The 27,639-nt window shown below is 36.4% G+C and overlaps 1 protein-coding gene across 1 annotated transcript in view; it reads right to left on the bottom strand.

The window, feature by feature from the left end:
- Positions 1 to 350: 350 nt before the first annotated feature.
- The window catches only part of ttc9b (tetratricopeptide repeat domain 9B), a 54,111-nt gene continuing 26,822 nt past the window's right edge, over positions 351 to 27,639 (bottom strand). The window contains exons 2-3 of the mRNA XM_073851086.1: positions 9,611 to 9,793; positions 351 to 4,577 (exon numbers count right to left, since the gene is read on the bottom strand). Coding sequence (XP_073707187.1) covers positions 4,483 to 4,577; positions 9,611 to 9,793 — 278 coding nt within the window. The 3' untranslated portion in view covers positions 351 to 4,482. The remainder of the gene's footprint in view (positions 4,578 to 9,610; positions 9,794 to 27,639) is intronic.

The following is a 27,639-nucleotide window of genomic DNA, read 5'->3' as shown; positions in this document are numbered from 1 at the left end:
ATTTCAAAACGGTAAAACTCAACTTATTAACTCGGGGGGAGTTGGAGAATGAGCCTATTTCCAAAAAAAGTGGAGTGTTCCTTTAACCATGTCTTTACTACCTTTCTGGGCCTTGAACGTGTCAGTTGCATTGCTGTCTATAGAGGGTCAGAAAGCTCTCACATTTCAATTTCTTAAATTTGTGTTCCAAAGATGAACAAATGTCTTACTGGTTTAAAATGACATAAGGGTGAGTATTTAATGACAGAATTTCCATAGTTTTCTGTGTTTCTTCTATAAATGTTTGGTTTTGCATTGAATGACATTAGATTTTCCATTAAAAAAACAAAAACAAACAAACAGTAATACTCTTACAGTTTATCTTTTTAAACTTTATTTGTAGACTTCAAATACCAATCAATAGTGCATTCCTGGACTTGCAGGTAAACATAACCAGTTCGCAGGTCTTCTGATGTCCGGTACAGTACTTCCCAAAGAGGCAATGAATGACCGCAGTAATGCATTAACATTATAGTAACCGGAACAACCAGAGGGTCAAAGTCTCTCTCTCTCCAGAACAGGCAAGAAAAAATGAAAAATAAACCAGTGGATTTTCCTCTCTCTTTGGGGACAGTAGGGTACCCTCACCCCTTCTCATTCTAGTCTGTGAAATCCCTCTTCATTCTCTCCAGACCTACCCCACCTTTCTTTCTGGAGGTCAAAGGGCAAACCCTGAATCCTCAGACTGGCAATCAGACAAAAAACAAGGCTAAGACATCACAAATAAGCCCAGATACAAGAGGAAAACTGAACATATACACATGTACAAAGCTGCCCCTCACAATGTTAAATATATTTTTTTCCATAAATCTCTTTTATTTATCCTTCTCACTTGCTCTCTCACATTTCGATAAAAACAATTTATTAAAGTAAAGCTTTCGACAACCATTTTAATATGTCTTTAAACCGCACAAGTCTACTTTGACATTCAACAAACACATACCTCAAGTGACATCCAAGAAAAAGTAAAGTACAGTAAGTTTATTTGCTTGTCCATAAACCAGTTTGTGCTTTTGGTGTTGTCTACTGACAACAGTCAGATTTGATGTTTCTCCATCTGTGCAGAAAGAGATCCAGCACATGGGGACATATGGACCACAGCTGAAAGAAGCAAAGGTGATGACCGAGATTCTTTACAGGACATCAGCGTTGTCAGCATTGCTCTGTTATAGACAAAATGACCTTTACCATTTACAGAAATCAAAAGAACATATCAAAGGCAAGGTGGAGAGAGAACTGCCACAAAACAGAGACAAGAGACAGAGCTGAAAAAGAGGGAAGCGTCAGAACAGCCAACTCAATCTCTTGGCAATTCGGAACTATTTTACATTTTGGTGGCTAATTCGTATAATCTCATTTGCACATTTTCATATGATCATCTGAAGGTGTCCCACTGAAGGTTAGTTTTTGATAGTTTGATGAATTCTGTCATTAATTCCTCACCCTCATGTCGTTCCAAACCCATTAAAATTTTGTATATCTTTGAAATACACATTAAGATATTTTTCATGAAATTCGAGAGCTTTCTGATCCTGGAGAGACACCAACACAACTGACACGTTCAAGGCCCAGAAAGATAGTAAGGAAATCGTTAAACATTCCATGTGACAACAGTGGTTCAACCATAATGTTATGAAGCTATGAGACAATAACAAATTTATTCAACAATTTCTTCTCTTCCATGTCAGTCTTTAAACCAGGAGCCAGCATTCTGACGTACAACATCCATCTCTCTTAGTTAATGTTATGAAGCTACTAGAATATTTTTGTGCACAAGGAAAAAATAAAAAGAAAAGAAATTGTTGAATAAAATCATTATTTTTGTTTTCTTTGTGCACAAAAAAAAATATTCTCCTGGCTTTGTAACATTACGGTTAAACCACTGATGTCACATGGACTATTTTACCAGTGTTCTTACTACCTTTCTGGGCCTTGAATGTTTCAGTTCTTCTATCTGTGCAGGGTCAGAAAGCTCTCGGATTTCATCAAAAATATCTTCATTTGTGTTCCGAAGATGAACGAAGCTCTTAACGAAGGTTTGGAACAATGTGAGGGTGAGTAATAAATGACAGAATTTTCATTTCTGGGTGAACTATCCCTTCAATGCTGACATTTTTGTAAAAAGTTTGTTTGTTTGCCAATCGTACGAATTCATGCAAAATCGGCACCTCGCAAAATAGTTACGTTTTCTCATGAGATTGAGTTAGAACAGCACCAGAAAGACATTACTTGATTTCTCTTGTCAATCTGTCCATGACTACACTATCAGGAGTTGATTTGAGCATTAAAAGGTGCGCGCAATAAGTTTTTGTTTATGTTTCACCAGTTCCCAGAGAAGCATATGCTGACACCTACTGGTGTGGATGTATGAAGTTGTTTGTGTTTTAACTGCTGCTAATTTTCATTTCTGCTTTGTAAAGTCTTTTGAGCACTAGAAAAGTACGATATAATAATGAACTAATAATAATTATTATTGATATTGTTGTCTTCATTATTATTATTAGACGTTGAAGCCTCCATGTGGAATAAATCAGAAGATTGGACTTTTGATTGCATGTTTGATTGCATTCATTATTTTAATTATATTTATTAGTTCTACTCATGATATGTGATCCTGGACCACAAAACCAGACATGTCTGAAAGTTGAATAAATAAGCTTTCCATTGATGTAATGTTTGTTAGGATAGGATAATATGCGGCTGAGATACAGCAATTTGAAAATCTGGAATCTGAGGGTGCAAAAAAATCCAAATATTGAGAAAATCGCCTTTAAAGATGTCCAAATGAAGTTCCTAGCAATGCATGTTACTAAACAAAAATTAAGTTTTGATATATTTACGGTAGTAAATTTACAAAATGTCTTCATGGAACATGACCTTTACTTAATATCCTAATGATTTTTGGCATAAAAGAAAAATGTATAATTTTGACCTATGCAATGTATTTTTGGCTATTGCTACAAATATACCTGTGCTATTTAAGACTGGTTTTGTGGTTCAGAGTTTTTTAACTAAGAAAAAATAACTGAATGCACCTTATTTTATCACCATACTCCTCAAGTGTCACTGCAACAAAGAGATGGGGTTGTATGGCCTGCTCTGTGTTCTGAATCTCATCAGTGCGTTTTCTCATCTGAAACCATTGCACAACATCCCCAGAGTCCCACTGACACAATTAAATCCGTCTTATATTAGGTCAGACGGATAATTTCATCTGTCTGTCCCCATCTCCTCAAAGCCAGACTCAGAATGACATGTGCTGTCAAAACGTCTTCGCATTCAAATAAATCCACTGCCTCGATGAACAAAACATCATTAGTTTCCATAACAAAGCTCAAAAAGCATAACATTAAGAAGAGGACAAACGCGTTACGCTTCTGTAAAACATGAATGGTTGTCAAAACTACAATTCTCAGAGTATTTTTGTCCTTTTACTTAACACTGATCTTTCAGGGTAGATATATTATTGAAGTTTAGCAGACCTCTATCAAGCACTTCAGATGTTGTTCATCCTGCTTCGTGTAGAAACACAAGAGTTTTAGATATGGCTCCATTAGTTAATAATATTCCAACAAGCTGCATAACCATTGAGACGTCATCAGGGGGGAGGGGCAATGCGACAATCCAATACAAGGGAAATGGACAACAAGGTTCACAAAACACCTGCTAACATTAGTACGGAGGATGTTGTACCTTTAAGAAGGAAAGATAACAACTTGCTCAAACCACTATAGTACAGCAAACCGAGAGGCAAAACAAAATCGATATCAAAGGACAAATTACAAACACTTGAATTAGCCCTTGAATTGAAACAGTTCAGAAATTGTGTTGAGATATGCCCAAATTCAAGAGAGAGACAGAAAGTAACAGGCGTTGGCAGGTGAGCGTGAATTGAACTTTGACCTCTCAGCTTCTACTCTGCATTATCTGAGTAGAGAGAATGCTTCTCAGTGGATCAGAGTGAGTTCAAAGGTCACTAGGCTAATCGTTGACCTTCATCATCTGCGCTTAAGTAGCAGTGTGGCTTTGATACGTGTGCTTTCACTCTATTCTCTACCTACAGATTCAACTCTGCACATTTTGATTTCCTTATGTAATTTTAAGTTGTAATGTCAGGCCCCCATTGTTTATCTCAGTATAATACAGCATTTCTTCTTTTTTCGTCGTCTTTGTTCAACAGTCCAATTCTCAATACCTGGGAAATGGAAAGCACCGGGGACGTTGGATTTAAAGGGACAGAGAAATCTCAGAGCGAGAAAAGACAGTCGCGGGGTGCTGTGCTGTAGCTGTGCCCGTTTCAGGTCCGCTTTCAAAGAGGGGCGCAGCACATGTATCCTGGTTGTCCAAGGAGAAAGGGCGCATTGTGGGAAAAAGGGGGAGACTCGAGAAGAGAGGTTTTCTATCAGGGATAGGTTGTGGCATGGAGGGAGGCGTCGGGCTGAATTAACCCAATGACTCTTTCCCACTCTCACGCACCTGCTGACCGGTCTTACTCATCTTCATCTCTGTCAGCTGGATGTATCGCAGCACATTTGTGTCTAGACAGAGAGAAATATAGAGCATAAAAACAAAGACACCAGCATAAGACCAAGGGCCAGATTTTCTACCATCACTATTTTTTGGCGTTAAAATAATAATGTCAGGATTTACTGAAGACGTGCAGTGAGGAATTAGCAGTGAAAAGGAGTGGACAGAGTTATTTTTGTGCCTGACCTTATTGAATATGCATTTGTAGGAGTTTCCCTATCAGATGCAAAATTTATTAAAATGAATAACAATGCAATTTACTAACTTTTGCATGCGTCAAAATACTGGTGTTTGCACCATTATTTAATGGCCCAAAAAAGCATGCATTTGAGCTGCTCTTGGTAGATTGCACTGGTCATTATGGAAATGATCCCCTCCACTGCCAATTTTCCCTATCCATTGGTGCGTTTACGGATTTGCACTCTAACGTTAATTTGCCCTGTTTAGTAAATCTGGCCCTATAACTTGCTTCAGTAGCTAAGCACGTTAAAATAACATAAATAGCCTACAGCTAAATGGTTTACATATTATATATATGTGACCCTGGACCACAAAACCAGTCATAAGGTTAAATTTTACAAAACTGAGATATATACTGTACATCATAAGCTTACTGTACATAAATAAGCTTTCTATTGATGTATAGTTTGTTAGGATAGGACAATATTTGGCCGAGATACATCTATTTGAAAATCTGGAATCTAAGGGTGCAAAAAAATAAAAAATACTGAGAAAATCACCTTTAAAGTTGTCCAAATTAAGTTCTTAACAATGCATATTACTAATCAAAAATTACATTTTGATAGGTTTACAGTAGGAATTTTACAATAATTTCAAAAATCAATCATTTTGACCCATACAATGTATTTTTGGCTATTGCTACAAATATACCCCAGCGACTTATGACTTTTGTGGTCCAGGGTCACATATTAGTGGCTCTCAACTGTTAGATTGCAGCATTGTTATCGTTAAAATGAGGCAAGGTTCAAAAAGAAATGATTCATTCAGTCAGTGTGGAAGAACTTGACTGGTCTGCAGAAAGCAAAGTCCTAATCCCAGCTGAACATCTCTGGAGTGACTTTAAATGCAGACTTTGAGCAAAAAACTCATTGCCAAACACCAGTGACTTGTAACTATGGGTACAGTCATTTTTGACACTTCCGAAATGGTTGCAACAGAGATGGAAATACAATATATAAATACATGAATTGTTTCCATCTTTGTTGCCACAGTTTTGAAAGTGCCCTAAAAAAGGGGTGTTTCAATACTTTTGTCTATATAGTATATATTCATTGGAGTTTTTGGCTCAAGGTCTGCATTTAAAGTCACACCAGAGGTGTTCAGCTGAGATTAACTTGACCAGTCAAGTTCTTCCACACTGACTGAATCAGTCATTTCTTTTTGAACCTTGCCGTATACACAAAGGGATTGTCATGTCAGAATTGAAGAAGGTCCTGTCAAAGCTGTTGCTATCAAATTAGAAGCACACAATTCTCTAGAATATCATTATATGCTTAAACATTAAGATTTGTACTCATGGAAATTACTAAATTAGTCAAACCGGTTCATTAGAAGGGGGTGTCCCAATACTTTTGGCAAAATAGTGTATATAGAAATAGAAAAATAATACAAATGGCAAAATCAGATGACAAAAAGCTAAAACCTAAAGCTAAATTAAAATGAAAATTGAAAATAACAATAACAGCTAATTCAAAATATTAATAAATACTATAGTATTAAATACATATAATACTAAAACAACACTGGATTTATATAAATTATTTATTTATATTACAAATAATAAATAACCATATATTTTTCATAGTTTTTGTCTAAATTCACTAAGACAAAAACAATTGATTTTAATATTTATTTAGACAAAATAGACAGAATATTGGACATAACATGAAGAAAATTACCAGATTAGCTGTATTGGCCAGAATTTTAATATCTGTAAATCCCTAAGAAATGATTATCGAAACAATTACATGATTATTGTGGCTTTAAAAATTGTGCTGGTATATTGGTACACATGATAACGATATTTCAATATTTAAATATCACGATTATTGTCAAAACTGGTATATCACGACACCCCTAATTAACACGATAATGATATTTCATTATTTAAATATCTAGATTATCGTCAATATCACACCACCACTAATTAACACAATAACAATATTTCATTATTAAATATTACAATTATCGCCAATACTGGTATATCGCGACACCCCTAACACGATAACGATATTTAAATATCACGGTTATCATCAATATCGGTATATCGTTTCACCCCTAGTTAACATGATAATGATATTTCATTGTTTAAATATCAAGATTATCGCTAATACTGGTTTATTGCGAAACCCCTAACACAAATACTGTATTTAAATATGTCAATATCACGATTATAGTCAATATCGGTATATCGCGTCACCCCTAGTTAACATGATAATGATATTTCATTATTTAAATATCATAATTATCGTCAATACTGGTATATCGCGACACCCCTAACACAATATTGATATTTAAATATTTAAATATCACAATTATCGTCAATATCGGTATATCACATCACCCCTAGTTAACATGATAATGATATTTCATTATTTAAATCTCACAATTATCGCCAATACTGGTATTTCGCGACACCCCTAACACTAATACTATATTTAAATATTTCAATATCACAATTATCATCAATATCGGTATATCGCATCACCCCTAGTTAACATGATAACGATATTTCATTATTTAAATATTGCAATTATCGCCAATACTGGAATATTGCAACAACCCTGACACGATAACGATATTTAAATATTTCAATATCACGATTATCGTCAATATCGGTATATCGTGTCACCCCTAGTTAACATGATAATGATATTTCAATATTTAAATATCACAATTATCGCCAATACTGGTATATTGTGGCACCCCTAACACGATAACAATATTTAAATATTTCAATATCACGATTATGGTCAATTTCGGTATATCACGTCACCCCTAGTTAACATGATAATGATATTTCATTATTTAAATATCACAATTATCGTCAATACTGGTATATTGTGACACCCCTAACACAATATCGGTATTTAAATATTTAAATATCATGATTATCGTCAATATCTGTATATCGCATCACCCCTAGTTAACATGATAATGATATTTCATTATTTAAATATCGCAATTATCGCCAATACTGGTATATTGCGGCACCCCTAACACGATAACGGTATTTAAATATTTCAATATCACGATTATCGTCAATATCGGTATATCACGTCACCCCTAGTTAACATGATAATGATATCTCATTATTTAAATATCACAATTATTGTCAATACTGGTATATCGCGACACCCCAACACGAATTCTATATTTCAATATTTCAATATCACAATTATAGTCAATATCGGTATGTTGCGTCACCCCAGTTAACATGATAACGATAGTTCATTATTTAAATATCACAATTATCGCCAATACTGGTGTATGTGACACCCCTAACACGATAACGATATTTAAATATTTCAATATCATGATTATCGTCAATATCGGTATATCACGTCACCCCTAGTTAACATGATAATGATATCTCATTATTTAAATATCACAATTATTGTCAATACTGGTATATCGCGACACCCCTAACACAAATACTATATTTCAATATTTCAATATCACAATCATAGTCAATATCGGTATGTTGCGTCACCCCAGTTAACATGATAACGATATTTCATTATTTAAATATCACAATTATCGCCAATACTGGTGTATGTGACACCCCTAACACGATAACGATATTTAAATATTTCAATATCACGATTATCGTCAATATCGGTATATCGCGTCCCCCCTAGTTAACATGATAATGATATTTCATTATTTAAATATCACAATTATCGTCAATACTGGTATATCGCGACACCCCTAACACAATATCAATATTTAAATATTTCAATATCACGATTATCGTCAATATCGGTATATCGCGTCCCCTCCAAAGTTAACATGATAATGATATTTCATTATTTAAATATCACAATTATCGTCAATACTGGTGTATGTGACACCCCTAACACAATAACGATATTTAAATATTTCAATATCACGATTATCGTCAATATCGGTATATCGCGTCACCCCTAGTTAACATGATAATGATATTTCATTATTTAAATATCACAATTATCGTCAATACTGGTATATCGCGACACCCCTAACACAATATCGGTATTTAAATATTTCAATATCATGATTATCGTCAATATCTGTATATCGCATCACCCCTAGTTAACATGATAATGATATTTCATTATTTAAATATCGCAATTATCGCCAATACTGGTATACTGTGGCACCCCTAACACGATAACAATATTTAAATATTTCAATATCACGATTATCGTCAATATCGGTATATCGCGTCCCCCCTAGTTAACATGATAATGATATTTCATTATTTAAATATCACAATTATCGTCAATACTGGTATATCGCGACACCCCTAACACAATATCGATATTTAAATATTTCAATATCACGATTATCGTCAATATCGGTATATCACGTCACCCCTAGTTAACATGATAATGATATTTCATTATTTAAATATCACAATTATCGTCAATACTGGAATGTCGCGACACCCCTAACACGATAACGATATTTAAATATTATGCTTATCGTCAATATCGGTATATCGCGTCACCCCTAGTTAACATGATAACGATATTTCACTATTTAAATATCACAATTATCGTCAATACTGGTATATCGCGACACCCTTAACACGATAACGATATTTAAATATTTAAATATCACGATTATCGTCAATATCGGTATATCGCATCACCCCTAGTTAACATGATAACGATATTTCATTATTTAAATATCACAATTATCGCCAATACTGGGATATTGCAAAACCCCTACTTGGGTCCAATGTAAAATCTGGAACATGAAAGCAAAACTATTTGAGAAGCACTACTGTATTTGATATTAAAGCAATCATAAAGCCCACCTGTGGGTTCACGGCACTTGGCATCACGTAGGTAACGCAGGGCACACTCGTAGTCTCCCAGGTGGTAGAAGGCAATCCCAGCACGGTACATGGCCTTAAAGTGATCCTGCTGGTGTCCGAGGACCTTCAAACAGTATTCCTTAACCCGCTCATAATTCACCAGCTCTGACTGCAGCAGGCATGCTATAAAGAACCACAGAGTGTAAAACAGAAAGAGAAGGAGGCGAATTAGTAGTACAGTCAAAAGGACAGGGCAAAACAATAAAACAGTCAAAATGAATAAATCAATGCTAGGGAGAAGGGAGTAAAAATAGGCACGAAATATACTGGTCTACAAAACCCAGGCCCAACAGATAAAGTAGAAAAGGGGACAGTATGTTTTCTAGCAGTCATCAGTTGCTCCAAAGGTCTGAGAGCAGCAGTTTTTAATGCTATTGGTCTCAGATAACCACATTAGCACAAAGTGAAGGCCTAATTGCATCTTTTAGCCACTCTAGGCTCAGTGACACAGATGAAGTAATTGTTTTATCTGTTGTCTAAAGAGAAAATCAACCGAACGAGACACATCCTAATCTAAAACTGCTGCTTAAAAGTGTTGAATGTGTCTGAAAATGTGCATGCTTTATCGAAAAACAGTATTTTGAAGTTAGATTAGCTGTACTTCCACTTTGACTAAACAGAATGCCGGATTTTAAAGTTATAATGGCTAATGACAGATATTAATATGAAAATTTTCCACATCCTTTTCTAATATTTCATTGGATGAATTAAATATGGAGGTCTTTGGTTCAAAAAAAGCTGCAGCTAATTAGATGCATTGGCCCTGAAAGAACATCTGCACAGCAAATGAATTACTGCGGTGCCTGCTAGGCAGCTGGTGCGTGTTGTTAACCCCTCGTCCAATCAGGGTTATTTATTCCAACAGCAGATGACATGGCTGGACACTGATGGCAGGGGCTGGGAAACTCAATTACACATTTGAATTTAAGCTCACTGGTTGTGGTGTGTGTATGTGGATTACGTCTGGAATCTTCAGGCGTTTAGAACCGTCTGCAGTTCAGTTCATTTCATCATTTAAGCTCTTGCATGAGCTCACTTCTCTGCAGTTTTCTAATTATGAACTGAATTCATCTCTTACATTATTATGCACTGGCTGATTGTAAGGTCAGTATGAGTCTTATTTTTTGAAAGAAGTCTCTTACAGTGAGGAAAAAAAATATTTGATCCTCTGATTTTGTATGTTTGCCTATGACAAATACATGATCAGTCTATAATATTAATGGTAGGTTTATTTTAACAGTAAGAGACAGAATAATAACAACAACAAAAAAAAAATCCAGAAAAATGCATTTCAAAAAAGTTATAAATTGATTTGCATTTTAATGAGTGAAATAAGTATTTGATCCCCTACCAATCAGCAAGATTTCTGGCTCCCAGGTGTCTTTAATACAGGTAACGAGCTGAGATTAGAAGCACTCTCTTGAAGGGAGTGCTCCTAATCTCAATTTGTTACCTGTATAAAAGACACCTGTCCACAGAAGCAATCAATCAATCAGATTCCAAACTCTCCACCATAGCCAAAACCAAAGAGCTGTCCAAGGATGTCAGGGACAAGATTATAGACCTACGCAAGGCTGGCATGGGATTCAAGACCATCGCCAAGCAATTGGTAGGAATATTCGCAAATGAAAGAAACACAAAATAACTGTCAATCTCCCTTGATCTGGGGCTCCATGCAAGATCTCACCTCGTGAAGTTTCAATGATCATGAGAACAGTGAGGAATCAGGCCAGAACTACATGGGAGAATCTTGTCAATGATCTCAAGGCAGCTGGGACCATAGACACCAAGAAAACAACTGGTAACACACTACGTCGTAAAGAACTGAAAACCTGCAGCGCCTGCAAGGCCCCCCTGCTCAAGATAGCACACGTACAGGCCCCTTTGAAGTTTTCCAACCAACATTTGAATGATTCAGAGGAGAACTGGGTGAAAGTGTTGTGGTCAGATGAGACCAAAATCGAGCTCTTTGGCATCAAATCAATTCGCCATGTCTGGAGGAGGAGGAATGCTGCCTATGACCCCAAGAACACCTTCCCCACCGTCAAACATGGAGGTGGAAACATTATGCTTTGGGAGTGTTTTTCTGCTAAGGGGACAGGACAACTGCACCGCATCAAAGGGACAATGGATGGGGCCATGTACCGTCAAATCTTGGGTGAGAACTATTAAAAATGGGTCATGGATGGGTATTCCAACATGACAATTACCCAAAACACACAGCCAAGGCAACAAAAGAGTGGCACAAGAAGAAGCCCATTAAGGTCCTGGAGTGGCCTAGCCAGTCACCAGACCCTAATCCCATAGAAAATCTGTGGAGGGAGCTGAAGGTTTGAGTTGCCAAAAGTCAGCCTCAAAACCCTACTGTCTTGGAAAGGATCTGCAAAGAGGAGTGGGACAAAATCCCTCCTGAGATGTGAGCAAACCTGGTGGCCAATCACAAGAAACATCTGACCTCTGTGATTGCCAACAAGGAGTTTGCCACCAAGTACTAAGACCAGGGGCGGTTCTAGAGGCGGGGCCATAGGGGCCCTGGCCCCTTCTGAAATCTGATTGGCCCCTGATTGGCCCCCCTTCAATCAATCGTTGACGAGAAGAGCAACCGAAGAATTCTTCACAACGATTACAGATGTAATTCCACCCCCAAACAATTGGCGGCAGTAATGTGTCGATGCAACTTGGGAGAAGAAGCAGAGGTCTTGGCTTTATTTTATCTTTGCGGCTTTGGCTTGAGCGATACGTGTTCCCGTTTTACATGTTACAGTACATAACGATTAATGACACGCATTAGAGGGCTGCATTGGGATTGGGACCCAACGCAAATCTCACGGGAGCGACCGGTTTGAACTTTGCTGCGGGCGGGAATGGGCGGCTAAAAAAAGCACTGCGGGATTGGGATGCTCAGTGCGCTTTGCGTTAGTGAGGAAAAAAAGTCTTGCGCTTACTTCCTTTTCAGGATACGGAGGTATTCCAATAAGATAAAGTGCAACTCCATTCATTGGACAGCTCAACTTGTTTTGCAGGGGGATTTCGAGAGGGGGTTTCGGGAAAACCTGTCCAGTTTTCTTCCGTCCACTCGCCTTTTTCCCGTTGTTTGGGCTGCCCCGCAGTGCCCTCCCTCTTCCCTCGCCCGATGCAAATCCGTTCTGTGGGCTACTTCTAACGGCCTGTCTACGGCACAACGTGCTGGATTAGTCTGTGTGTTGTAATGAGTGGCGCGGCGCTCCCTCCTCTGGCCAGTGTTGCCAGATCAGGTTGACGATTTCCAGCCCAAAAGCTCACCAAAACCTGCCCACTTCAACAAAAACCAGCCCAAATTTTAACTGCCAAAATAATGAGAATTTTATTGCCATGTCAAGGTTGATAAGGACCATATTTATCTCTTTAAAAAAATAATAATGACAAAATAAAATAAAGATAAATCAATTTCACAGGAATATGGATCAAAACAGTCCGAAAATATGTGTAAAATGTCTTCTTTTCAAAGTGGAAATTAACCGATGACTTTAACCCTTGGAAAAACACATGCATCATTTTCAATGTCCACAGTAAAAATATGCTAATTTCTGTGCAAAAAGTGCACAATAAAGTGATGAGAAACAAATGTAATGTAGCTGGCATTTACGTTCGCGCACACACCCACGTTTTTTTTTATTTCAGTTACAATTATATTTAGAAGTCTTCTATTCATCTCTCACCACATGTAATCCACTTAGACTTTTTACCGTGTAACTTATATTTAGGCCACTTTGCCATCGCAATTACTTAAAATGAATAAATGAATAAGCTGCATATTCAAAATCTTGCCCGTTATAGGGCCAAAGCCCCGTCACTCACAAGTCATTACATCTCACTAACGTTAAAGACGTAAATTGATTGACAGGTCTCTGTTAAACTAAACCAGTAAGGGTTGCGTTAAGCAAAAATGAGTTGATGACTGCACTACACATTATATTACTGTGATACTTTGAGCTCGAAGGTATTAAAATAACAATGACTAATGATAAAAGCGAAGAAAAAAGCAGCTGATTGGGCGGCTTTTATTTTTTTAAAGCCCAAATTTTGTCTACCCGCCCAATGTGTTATTCTCCGGTCCAAGCCGATCAAAAGAAGCCCAATTGGGCGGAAACCCGCCCAATCTGGCAACACTGCCTCTGGCTGCATACGGCGATTACGTGAAAAAAAGTACTTGAAGTCGGTAGCCTAAGCGTTTTAGATGTCCCCGATAGCCCAGGCTACTATTCCCTACCAGTGTGTCAGAATACATGCAGGCCAGGGAAAGAAACAAACATGAATCTCTTTAATAACAGCAATACAAATACATTTTTTTCCCTACGGGACGGGAGAAGAGGCAAAATCAGTGCATTTCTATTATCGTGCGGGAGTAAATTCTCAGAGTTTTGCGGGTGCGGGAAGGAGTGTAACACACACGTTGCGGGAGCGGGCGGTAATGGTCAGAAATTCGGCGGGCACGGGCAGGAGCGGGATGAAGAAAACAGTCCAGCGCAGGGCTCTAACACGCATTACATCCACACGCGACGCTATCAGTTCGTCTTCGTTATGGTATAGAGAATTTTTGGTTTCATTTTTAATTTTACAAAAGCTTGAAGTGCAGTTAATTATTTGTCATGCTATATTTGCATTATCGTTTGTACCTAATCTACGGTGGCCGACAGAGGCCAACGCGCTGCAAACAAGAAAACACATGCAAACAGAAAAAACGACAACAAATTAAGAAAACATCTTTATCAGTTTGACAACACAGGCGCTGCAAATCCTCGCAACGCAAACACAAATACGGAAACGCGCTGCAAATTCTCACAACACAACCAAACTCAGAAACGCACTGCGAACACACGAAGGCGCTGCGAACACACGAACGCGCTGCATATAGCACGGTCCACAACGGAAATGTTTCAGGGGGACCTCAAAAAGTGACGAACCCATCTGGGACCTGACCTGTTTTCTTGTTTGCAGCGCGTTGGCCTCTGTCGGCCACCGTACTAATCAGGGCTCTGGACATGCAACAATTTTTTGATAATGTGTGAGTAGAAAATTTTGCCGTGGTCGCATTTGTGTGAGTGCGTGGTCTGCGCTGCTCCAAAGCGTGCATTTCAGAGCCAGTCAGTATTTAGGGGAAAAAAATAAAAAATACACGCAAGCACTGTCACCGAAAGCCAGTTTAGTTTTACTTTTTTGTTTGTTTTAATTTTGAAAACCCTGTTATCTTTGCAGATTACCTCATATTATGCTATGGAGGCTTTCTTTTATTTTTATTTTTTTAATTAATTTGATTGCTCAGTGTTTTCTCGTTCTCGTCTCGTCGTTTTCTCGTTCTCGTATTTCTCGTCAATATAAGCAAAACCAAGATCGTGAATTTGAAATAAAAGGGAAAAGCATCCTAAGCCATTACAAAAGAGAAATATCCATTCACAAAATTAAAATCACAAATAATACTTATGAAAAATGTTAACTGTTACCATAAAACTATAAATGATAAAAGACAAACTATCAGCAATGAGCATTGATTAAATAAAATAAAATAAATAAATAAAAATGAAAACAGAGCATATGCTTGTGCAACCAACTGAGAGCGTTATTGTGTATTCTGTCACAAAATGTGGCAAAAAGTCCTACACAATGGGAATAGTGTGATTAAGGTGTGAACATGTCTATGATAGGAATACTTCACCTGTCTTAATTCGATTTGTGTTTACTTCGATTATGACTTTAGTCAGCTTAAATTAATCAAACACTTATTAGTTTGCTTTTAGAGAAAACATTAATGAAAAATGACTGAAAAATAATCATAACAAATGTAAGCGTGCCCCCTAAAAACATAAGTGGCCCCTGCCTGGCCCCCCAAGTTACAGTAGTCTAGAACCGCCACTGACTAAGACATGTTTTGCAAAAGGGTCAAATCCCTTTTTTACTCATTAAAATGCAAATCAATTTATAACTGTTAAGTTACAGCTTAAGATCATTTATTATATAATGTTGAAAATGCTCATTTTGAGTTGAAGCAGAAACACACTGTTTTTGTGCATGACTCTTTAAATGCAAATGAGCTGCTGCTCACCACTTCCAGAATAGGGCTATGCCTTTACAGCTTGTACCTCGGATACTCAGCTAAAAAACATGTTTGGTTTTGATTATCATGTCTATTGCACTGAAATAATGTGTTTTATATTCGTTTAACCTTCGAATATAGGGTTTTCTGAGCACACAAATCCAAAGTACATGCACAGAAAGCAGCTGTCACACAACATGTGAGTACTAAACTAAGTTCTCCTTCATGTCTTATTGCGCTTAAACTGTCAAATAAACACAAGTTTATATTAAATACAAAGTAAATCTGTGAAGGTAAACAGCTAGAAAAGAAATCACGTTTATATTAGATCTGTGCGGCAGCAGGGTAATATACAATAAATAAAACAATAAATTCACTGCTCTTTTGTCTCCTCTGAAGCTGGGACTCTAAATAGTGTACTGTGCACCTCTGTGTATCCAACAACAAAACAGTAAGCATGCTTTGAACTGGTACACCGTTGTCGCTTGCGAAAACAAGATGGCGGTGCCATGGTTGGAAACGTGCAGATTAAGGGGCGGTAATACTATAATAAGAAGCGAAATCTGACATGCTTGTTTTTTCAATTGCTTGCAGATAAAGGCTTACTAAAACAAAGTTACTGGGTTGTCCCTTTTCACATTTTTGGGTTGGTAGATGCACTGGGGATGTGATTATATCACTTAAACATGGACAAAGTCAGATTATCATGATATGTCACCTTTAATTCCAACTCATCATCAAACATCAAAGAAATCGCAGTGAAAATCTGTGACCTCACTGTATCTTCTAAATTTGATCTAGTTCGATACCTGTTTACTGCATCAGTGCGGCACCAATCTTGGCCCGGTCTGACTGGCAGAGGTCTGACCTCTGCCAAGGTTAATGTGTGTTTGTGCAGTCGAGAGCTTGCTGACCACCAAATACACTGACAAAAGCTGCTGCTTTATACCGACAACCTCCCTCTGTCCTTTCCTGTTACACTCCTCCAACCATCACTCGGCCTGTCGCTGACACCTCTGTGGAAGTCGTGAGTCAGGGCTATCAGCACAAGGCAGGACGTCAGTGGTGACACAGACAAAAAAAAAAGATCAGTCCACCACAATTTCAAACTCTACACAGCATTCAAAGTCTCAAGTTGGCAGTAAACGAACACAACCATCTGTAAAAATCACAAATAAATGAAAAATGAGTGACAGACCAATATATGTGCCAGGATGATTAATTAAATTATACAACCATGTTTAACTGGCCGATTAACAAAAAAGGTAGTTTCCCTTTGTGTCAGTCCCAAAATCTGCCAACAGCCAAGAAAGCTATGTTAATAGATATTAATAATTACGAAATGACAAGGGAGGCAGCGCCTCCTCAAAATATTGGATGGAAAAAATGGGTCAATGACGTGACGCCTAAAATTTCGATTTGATTGAGTTTTTTCAGTTAGAAATTGGTTTAATGTGTAAAAAAAGATGCTAAGTACCTCTCCCATGTATGTACTCAATTTAAAATTTCAAAAAAACATTCGTTATTTGTCCTTTTTCTGTTATTCAAAGTGTCAAAATATCATGTGGTGCGATGTCTGGCCATAACTTTTGTTTTGGAAACATCTTTCCCTAAATTTATTCTAATTAATTTTCTGCACTATTTGGCAGGTTTTCCAAAGTGTTTCGTAATCTTGTATAAAATTGCAAAGCATTTGTATTTATATCTCCATCATAATATACAAACAAACTTGATTTCCATTTTATGAAATATCATGTGGTGCGACTATCAGGAAACTACCATTTTGGGACTTTTCGCCGACATACAAGACAGAGCATGTTACTTTTGGTATGAAACAAAGTGTCCGAGTTCAAATGTTGTCTTTTTTTAAGGAATTCAAACAACAAATACTGTTTTAATACTGACAGATCACTGCAGCGCCTCAGTTCAAGCGGCACATTAACCGATCATCTTTACTGATTATAGCATGAAATAAAGATCAATGAACATCAAAAGATATCTTGTTTCAACCATGAAAAGATGTCAATACACACCATTTTTCCGGTTCAAGTCCACTGACGTTAATCTACTCTCCTGTCTGGTATGTTTGTCAGATACATGTTATGATTGGTCAGATTGCCTGAGCACCCGACGAAGGGTCAATTGAGCAGCCCAGATTGGGCAAGGTTCAGAAATAACTGGGGCTAAAGAAGCACATGCAGATAATGCCATGTGCTCCACCTTTCACACATTTCTTTAAATAGATTTTTAATGATATAAAGTTTTTGTGTCATTTAGAGCAACCACTCATCATGTGGTGCGACCAATAAAAGCAATAACTGTATTAAATGAAAAAAAATTCTGTGAAATCTGTTGAAATATGGATGATTGCTAGAGTATGCTTAAGTGAATGCTACTTTTAAAACTTTTTCTATGAGTTTTATACAATCAAGTTACTTTTTTCAACCAGCAAGTTTTGTTTTGTTTTTTTTGACCGGAAATGACACAGGCTTCTCCCAAAAGATAATAAGACGATGTACAAGAGGCATCATTGTGGAAAAAATATTTCTCAGCTTTTATTTACATTTGAACAAAAAGTGGCATGTCCAAAATTATTCATACCCTTTGCAAACTGTCACAGTCGCACCACATGACATTTTTAAGGCTACGAACAATTCATCTAGATGAAAAAAAAAACACTAAAATCACTTAATTTGACATTTTAATTTGAATTTATGTGTACACAACATTCTTAATGTACTAAACTACAGTACAATAGTTATTATGATTTTTTGTATTTTAAAATTGGCCTGTTGAAAATCCTTATACGTCAATTACCCATACAACATTAAATAGTGTATAATCACTTGTTTTTCTAAAGAAACAATGTCCAACAGCGACACCAGCAGGTAAAGTTACAGCGGGAGTTTGCGTCTCTTTCACCTCCCCTGAGCCCATGGAGTTTTAACAGATGCCCTAAAGCATGTAGTGGGTTTGGTGGGGGGTAAGTGAGAATAGGGGAAAGTCACGTGACACATTCATTGTGATATAATTGGATATGACTGGTTATGGTCTGCTGTGATTGGTTCATGCGATAAATCCCACCTCTTAAGTTCATGCGCATTCCTTGTTCGCAAATCAGTCTGATTTAACAATATAATGGCGTTAATGGGAATAATGGGACTAATTTCAAAAAGTAAGTAAACAACTCACACATTTAACCACTTTGTTACATCAAAATAAGACTTGAAATGGCATGAAAACAGTTTTTAGTGAGTAAACAGCTTGGTGAACTTTAAAGGAAATCTCCATGTCTGTGAAAAATTCATACTTGGCTTTAATAAATAGAATATTGATTACACTGTTAATGTAAAAATATAAAATAGAATTGTTTTTCTGATAGTGTAAGTAATGTTTATTTAACCAAGAAAATGTGACTAGGATATAAATTTACATTTGATTAAACGTAACGTTGTGTCAAACAGTAAGGGAATTCTAGAGAAACATGATGAGAACATATTGTACTACATGAAAAACGACCAACCATCAAAGACAACCAGAAACCTTTGTGTTCCTCGTCCCTATCAAAGCCCTTTGGTTTGTGGGCATGCTGGGAGAGTGATGACATAAGCCCTAGAAAACTGAGATGGCTTATAAAAGGAAGGCTGTGCGCTGCTGTACAGACATAAACTAAAGCAAACATCTGCTGACTGCTCAAACAGCTGTTAAATCAGACACGTATATAGTCAGCGGAGGAGAAAAACATGGTCTGCCCAACCTAATGAAGGTTATAAAGACAGAAGGACTAACTAACAAGAGGAGAAGAGAGATAAACGATGATTAGGTGCCAAATGAAAAGCTGCGAGAGGAATCATCTAATCTAAATTAGTTCATTATAACTGAAATTTCATTCCGACTAGAGAGTTCGTATAAAGCTTCCTTTCTCCTTAACCTTCTTATTCAGCCTTTTTCATTTGGTATGATCTCCCTCTGGTTTTCTTTTCTCCCAAATGCTCTCAAGGACACAAAACGTCCTGCAACATGCAGTGCAATAACATTTGGTGTTTGATTTGTAATGGCTTTCCCTTTAAGACAATACAGCAATTTATTAATAGATTAAACACCCTATCATGGTGTCATTTCATGCATCTTAACCATGTTCTCTGTTTTTTTTTTTGTTTTTTTTTGTGATTCACTAGGTTGGCCGTTTCATTTGGTCTGGGATGAGAGAGAGAAACTGGCTTTCGCACACCACCACCAGCGTGCTCATCGAGCCTCCTGTCCATCTTCATTCCGGGCAACTGGAACCCTGGCAAGCTCTCAGTGTATTCAGTTTCAGGCAATAATGGTCTAATGGCTCCTAAACTCTTGTGATATCCTGATCTTTCTCTCTGGGCCTTTCTCTCTTTCCACAACACACCTAGAGGAGCACGCACACAAACACACACTAATCCCACAGACTGATTCATCACACAAATGGATAAGGCGTGGCATTGTGGATACTGCACTTAAGTGTCTGCTGAGTGGCTCTATGCGTGTAATAATAATGGCATCACATATTAATGGACCCGATGCACTTTATGCTGCATCATAGTTATATGAGAACATAACTGCTAAGAGCGCAGCTAGAAAGCCAGAGCTGGTCATCTGAGCAGGGCAGAGACTAAAAAGGGTCCGTCTTGAGATAATCCAACTTGACTGAAGGGAGTTTGATAGATTTGTCACCCTTGATGAAGCTAAAAGAACACTAAATCTGCACTGCTATACATTGACTTGAGACGTGTCAGTTCTTTTTCACGGCTCATTAGTTGTCAAATGACTAGTTTTTGTGCAAAGAACCCAGATGAACCCAAAAATGAACATTTTGTCCTTTCATGGGGAAACTATAGTTTTATTCATCATTTTTTCCCTTAGTTTGCACAAAAATTATCTTATGTCTCATTTGCTTATTCAAAATTCAGTCAGTAAAGAACTGCATTGGCATGATTGACAAAACTATAATAAGTCCTTATGCCTCATCTTGAAATATCCTAACTAGTGCTATTATTTAATTATTTTTAATTAAGCATGATTAATCACATCCAAAATATAAGTTCGTTCACATAATATATGTGCATGTTCTGTGTATATTTTTATGTATATATGTAAATACACAAATGCACATGTATTTAAGAAATATTTACATGTATATGTATTCATATTTATATATGATTCATATTATATATAAAAATATATTACATTTATTTCTTAAATATATGCGTGTATATATATATATATATATATATATATATATATATATATATAAATATACACAATAAATGCACATATGTTATGTAAACAAATTAATTTTCAATTAATCGATTTGACAGCACTAATCCTAACATAATTAAAAAATGTAAAATATAAAACACACTACTGTATAAAACACAGTACTGTACTGTACACTTATGTACTGTAAAAAAAAACATTCAATATACGATTGGTTACATCCTTAAAAAATGCGGTATGGCCCCCCAAATTTCTTCCAAATTTCTCACAGACCTTTAGGGCCGTGAGTCAAATTTCATTCCGCTCGACTTCGGTTAACCTTGTCTAACAGTTGCTTAAAGTTCATTGGTCTATGGCGGCCATGTTTTTTGAGATACGCAAATGTCTTTATAGACACTTGTGGCACTTTGGACTTTGTTGGCACTTCGTACTTATGGCAGTTTTTAAGTTTTTTTCCCCCTTGGGGAAGCTCTGCAACTTTTTCACATAACCTCAGATTCAGCTCTTATGTACGTGTTGTAAGTTTTGGCGAAGAGATCACATTCCTTCAAAAGTTATAGCTGTTTTAGTAAAGGCAGCCCTGCCTCTTTCTAACGTTTTGCCTTTGACAGAGAGTTGAAAGTTTTTTGAGAATTATTGATATTCACTCTCTAGAGAATCTTCCTGCACTGGTTTGGTTTCAATCAGGTGAAAAACCTAGGACTAGTTCGCAAAAGTATATTTTTTTTTTCTTTCATCTTCTTGATCATTTAAGTAATGGTTTGATTGACAGCAGTGGTTTTAGAGGCAAAGTTGTTTGGAATGAGGAGGTCCATTATATGATGCGAATATTGTGTGTATGTGTGTCAAACCGTGCAATATACAATCATTTACATCCTTGAAAACTCTGTGACTTTTTTCATGTAACCTCAGATTCAGATTTTACATATCCACTGTGAGTTTGGCAAATATATCACATTCCATTCAAAAGTTATAGCTATTTTAGTAAAGGCAGTCTTTCTAACATTTTGCCATTGACAGAGAGTTGAAAGTTAAAGTTTTTTATTTGATAATTATTGGTATTCACTCTCCAGAAAATCTTCTTGCACTGGTTTGGTTCCAATTGGGTGAAAAACCTAGGACTAGTATGCAAAAGAAGTTTTTTCCAACAACACAAGACACTTGAGCCTGTGACAAACCATTTAGGAGTTATGAGCAATTTCTTACTTTTGATCACTGTAGTGCCCCCGGCAGGTCAATTGGGACAAGCCTTAGTAGCGTTGTAGGCGGTAAGAGTACTAACATCCCTCAAAGTTTCAAGTCTCTACGTCTTATGGTTTGGTCTGCCCTATTCTTGGTCATTCTAACAATTAAAACTGAGTTTCAGCGCAATGCGCTTGAACCTCCAAATATATAAAGTAATATACAGCACACAAGTCATATGGAATATTTTTTGGTGTCTTTTTGGAGCATGGCAGTAATCAACCTTGTTCACTTTCATTACATGAATAGGAGCAGCATGAACATTCTGCTAAACGTCTTATTTTAAGTTTCACAGAAACAATAAAGTCATGGTGGTTTGGAACAAAAGAAAGATGACTAAAATTATAGCAGAATGTTTATATTTGGGTGAACTATCCCTTTAAGACGATTTTGGAGATCACACTGGCTTGAGTTTTTCTAAAACTGAACAGGTGCAGGGACAGCTGTTGTGTGTGTGTGTGTGTGTGGGAGAGAAAGACAAGCAATGGGTAGGATTGGTTAGCAAATGGTCAGGATTCCCCTCATATTTACACCTTCACATAAGAAGAAAAATCAAAATAAGCTGTGTTTTTTCAGAAAAGCTACCAGATACAAATGTTAGAAAGGAAGAGAATTAGCAAAGCAGGAAGAGAGCGGATTTGTGGTTTGTGAAGCGCAGAGAATAGCAAAAAGGTGAGGCAGAGAAGAGGGAGTGAGAACTTGAGGGCAATCGATTTCAAACGCCCTCCTCCCGGAACATCCATCTCCAGCGGACTGGATCACTCCCTCTCTCTTTCTACACTCCTTATTATCTTCTCTCCCTCTCTGTGCTTTTTTTGTCCCTTTAGCTCTCTCAGGGGCGCTGCTCTTTTGACAGGTGCAGGGCTGACAGCATCAGGTGGGGGAGTGGAGCTAATTTAAAGCAGTGTTGGTTTGTGGTGATTACCCTGCTGTCACTCTGATGGTAATTAGTTCTCTTGATGCTTAATGGTTGATGCAGGGACCCATCAGTCTGAATGACATCTCCCCTCCCACTGTGTCCTTACTCACCCGCACACCGGCCTCGTCTTGAATCTCCCCTCCACCTCCACCACTGCTTAACACCAACTCTCACATAGCCAGACCTTTGACTAAACAGCACAGGTCTGTTCCACACCGCAATGTATTTGAAACAAGAAATAACATTTAAATAAACTTTGAACTGTCACTAGAACGATAGAACGATAGATAGAACGATAGATAGATAGATAGATATTGATTTGGATGGACAAGCAAACAAATAAACAAACGATTGACAGACTAGAAGTTCAAACCATTAATAAACAAATTAACGTAAGTTATTTTGATGAATGAACTAAATAGATAGATAATCGATTGATGAATGAATAAATGATTGAACAAACGATAGATAGGTAGATGAACGAGCAAATGAATAAACAAACGATAGACAGGCTAGAAGTTCAAACCATTAATAAACAAATTAACGTAAGACAGATTGTTTGATGAGTGAACAAATGAACAAACAATAGATAGATACATAATCGACTGATGAACGAACGAACAAACAATAGACAGACTAGATGTCCAATCCATTAATAAACGATCGAACGATAGATTGTTTGATGAACGAACAAAAAATAAACTAAAAAAGATAGACGATAGATAATTAATAAATTGATAAATGAATGAATGAACGAATACACGAATAAACAAATGATAGACTAAATGTTCAATCCATTAATAAATGAACAAACGATAGTTTGATGAGCGAACGAACAAATAGATGATAGATCTTTTGATGAAAGAACAAATGAACAAACAATAGACAGACAGACCGACAGACAGATAGATAGATAGATTCATTGATCGATAAATAAACAAACTAACAAATAAACAAATGATAGACAGACTAGATCCATTAATAAATGAACGAAGGAATGATAGTTTGATGAACAAACAAACAACCGAACGAACAATAGATTGTTTGATGAACGAATAAATAAATGAACAAACAAACAATAGATAGATAGATGAACAAACTAGATGTTCAATCCATTAATAAACGATCAAACGACAGATGAGAGATGAACCAACAAATGAACGATAGATAGATCGTTTGATGAACGAACAAGCAAATGAACAAGTGGATGAACAAACAATAAATGATAAATAGATCATTTAATGAACGGACAAACGAATGATAGACAGGCTAGAAGTTCAAACCATTAATAAACAAATTAATGTAAGACAGATTGTTTGATTAATGGACAAACAATAGATACTGTCAGGTCCATATGTATTTGGACACTGACACAATTTTTATTATTTTAGCTGTTGACCAAAACATATTCAAGTTACAGTTATACAATGAATATGGGCTTAAAGTGCACACTCTGAACTTTCATTTTTAGGGCAGTCTCATCAAATTGGTAGAAAGGTTAAGGAATTACAGCTCTTTAATATGTACCTCCCCCCATTTTTTAAGGGACCATAAGTAATTGGACAGTTGACTCAAAAGCTGTTTCATGGACAGTTGTGGGCTATTCCTTCATTTTTTCTACATCAGTTAACGAGGTAAAAGGTTTGGAGTTGATTCTAAGTGTGCCATTTGCATTTGGAAGCTGTTGCTCTGAACCCATCATGCATTCAAAGGAGCTCTGCATGCAAGTAAAACAGACAATTGTTAGGCTTCAAAAACAAAAGAAATGCATCAGAGAGATAGCAGGAACATTAGGAGTGGCCAAATCAACAGTTTGGTGAATTCTGAGAAGAAAAAGAACACACTGGTGAGCTCAGCAACATAAAAGGATGTTCACAAAAGACGACAGTGGTGGATGATTGGATGATCCTCTCCATGGTAATAAAACATTTTACAACATCCAACCAAGTGAGGAATACTCTCCAGGAGGTAGGTCAAGTCACTGTCAAGTCTACAATCAAGAGAAGACTTCACCAGAGCAAAATAGAGAGGGTTTACCACAAGGTGCAAACAAGACCAGATTAGACTTTGTCAAAACACATTTAAAAAAGCCAGACCACTTCTGGAAAAGCTTTTTTTGGACTGCTGAAATTAAAATCAACGTGTTCCAGAATGACGGGAAGAAAAAAAGTATGGAGAAGGCTTGGAACAGCTCATGATCCAAAGCCTACAACATCATCATCTGTGAAACATGGAGGAGCAGTGTAATGGCATGAGTATGCATGGCTTCCAGTGGCACTGGGTTACCGGTGTTTAGTGATGATGTGACAGAAGACAGAAGCAGCCGGAAGAATTCGGAAGTGTATAGGGATATACTGTCTGCCCAGATTCAGTTAAATGGAGCAAAGTTGTTTGTGCGTCTCTTCATAGTTCAAATGGACGATGACCTAAAACATACAGCAAAAGCAACCCAGGAGTTTTTAAAGGTAAAAATGTGGAATATTCTGCAATGGCCAAGTCAATCTTCTGATTTCAAATTGATTGAACATGCATTTCACTTGCTGAAGACAAAGCTAAAGGCAGAAAGACCCACAAACCAACAACAACTGAAGTCAGCTGCAGTAAAGGCCTGGCAAAGCACCACAAAGGAGGAAACCCAGTCTATGGTGATGTCCATGAGTTCCAGACTTAAGACAGTCATTGCCTGCAAAGGATTCTCAACAAAATATTAAAAATAAACATTTTATTTATGATTATATTTATTTCTCCAATTACTTATGAGCCCCTGAAAATGGGGAGTCTGTGTATAAAAATGGTTGTAATTCTTAGAATTTTATGTTATATTTTTGTTCAACCTCTTGAATTAAAGCTTAAAGTCTACACTTCAATTTCATCTTTATTGTATCATTTTTAAAACTATTCTAGTGGCATACAGAGCCGAAATTATGAAAAGTGTGTCAGTGTCCAAATATATATGGACCTGACTGTAGATACATAATCGACTGATGAACGAACAAACAAACAATAGACAGACTAGATATGATAGATTGTTTGATGAACAAACAAAAAAATAAATGAAAAAAGATAGACGATAGATAATTAATAAATTGATGAATGAATGAATGAATGAATGAACGAATAAACTAATAAACAAATGATAGACTAAATGTTCAATCCATTAATAAATGAACAAAGGAACGATAGTTTGATGAACAAACAAACAACCGAACGAACAATAGATTGTTTGAGGAAGGAATGAACAAATGAACAAACAAACAATAGATAGATAGATCCATTAATAAATGAACAAACGATAGATGATAGATCGTTTGATGAACGAATGAGCAAATGAACTAATGACAGACTGGATGTCTAATCCACAAACAAGAGAATGAACGACAGATAGATGATTGATTGATGAACCAACAAACAAATAAACAAATGATAGATGATAGGTAGATATAGATAGATCGTTTGATGAAAGAACAAATGAACAAACAATAGACAGACAGACAGACAGACAGACAGACAGACAGACAGATAGATAGATAGATAGATAGATAGATAGACAGATAGATAGATAGATAGATAAATAGATAGATAGATAGATAGATAGATAGATAGATAGATAGATAGATAGATAGATAGATAGATAGATAAACTAACAAATAAACAAATGATAGACAGACTAGATCCATTAATAAATGAACGAAGGAACGATAGTTTGATGAACAAACAAACAACCAAACGAACAATAGATTGTTTGATGAACGAATGAACAAATGAACAAACAAACGATAGATGATTGATGAACAAATAAACAAACGATTGACAGACTAGATGTTCAATCCACTAATATATAAACAAACCAATGATAAATAAGACAGTTAGATACATAGATAGATAGACAGACAGACAGATAAATGAACAAACAAACAAACAATAGACTAGATGTTTAATCCACTAATAAACAAACAAATAAAAATAAATAAATGATAGACTATATGTTAAATCCATTAATGAACAGACGAACAAATGATAGATAGGAAGATGAGCGATGAATGAATAAATGAACAAATGACAGACAGACTAGATGTTCAATCCACAAACAAACGAATGAATGACATATAGATGATAGATAGATGAACCAACAAACAACTGAACAAACAAACAAACAAATGATAGATGATAGGTAGATTTGATGAAAGAACAAATGAACAAACGACAAACGAAAGATTAGATAGATATTCACTGATCGATAAATAAAAAAACTAACAAATAAACAATTGATAGACAGATTTGATGTTCAATCAATTAATAATAATATATGATAAATAATCTGATAATAATAAATGAAGGAACGATAGTTTGATGAACAAACAAACAACCGAATGAACAATAGATGATATATTGTTTGATGAACGAATGAACAAATTAATAAACAAACAATAGATAGATAAATAATCGAAGAAACAAACAAATGACTGACAGACTAGATGTTCAATCCACTAA

Source organism: Garra rufa, chromosome 11, assembly GCF_049309525.1.
Source record: "Garra rufa chromosome 11, GarRuf1.0, whole genome shotgun sequence".
NCBI lineage: Eukaryota > Metazoa > Chordata > Actinopteri > Cypriniformes > Cyprinidae > Garra > Garra rufa.
Note: the sequence above shows the minus strand (reverse complement) of the source record. Positions and strands in the feature narration are given on the sequence as shown.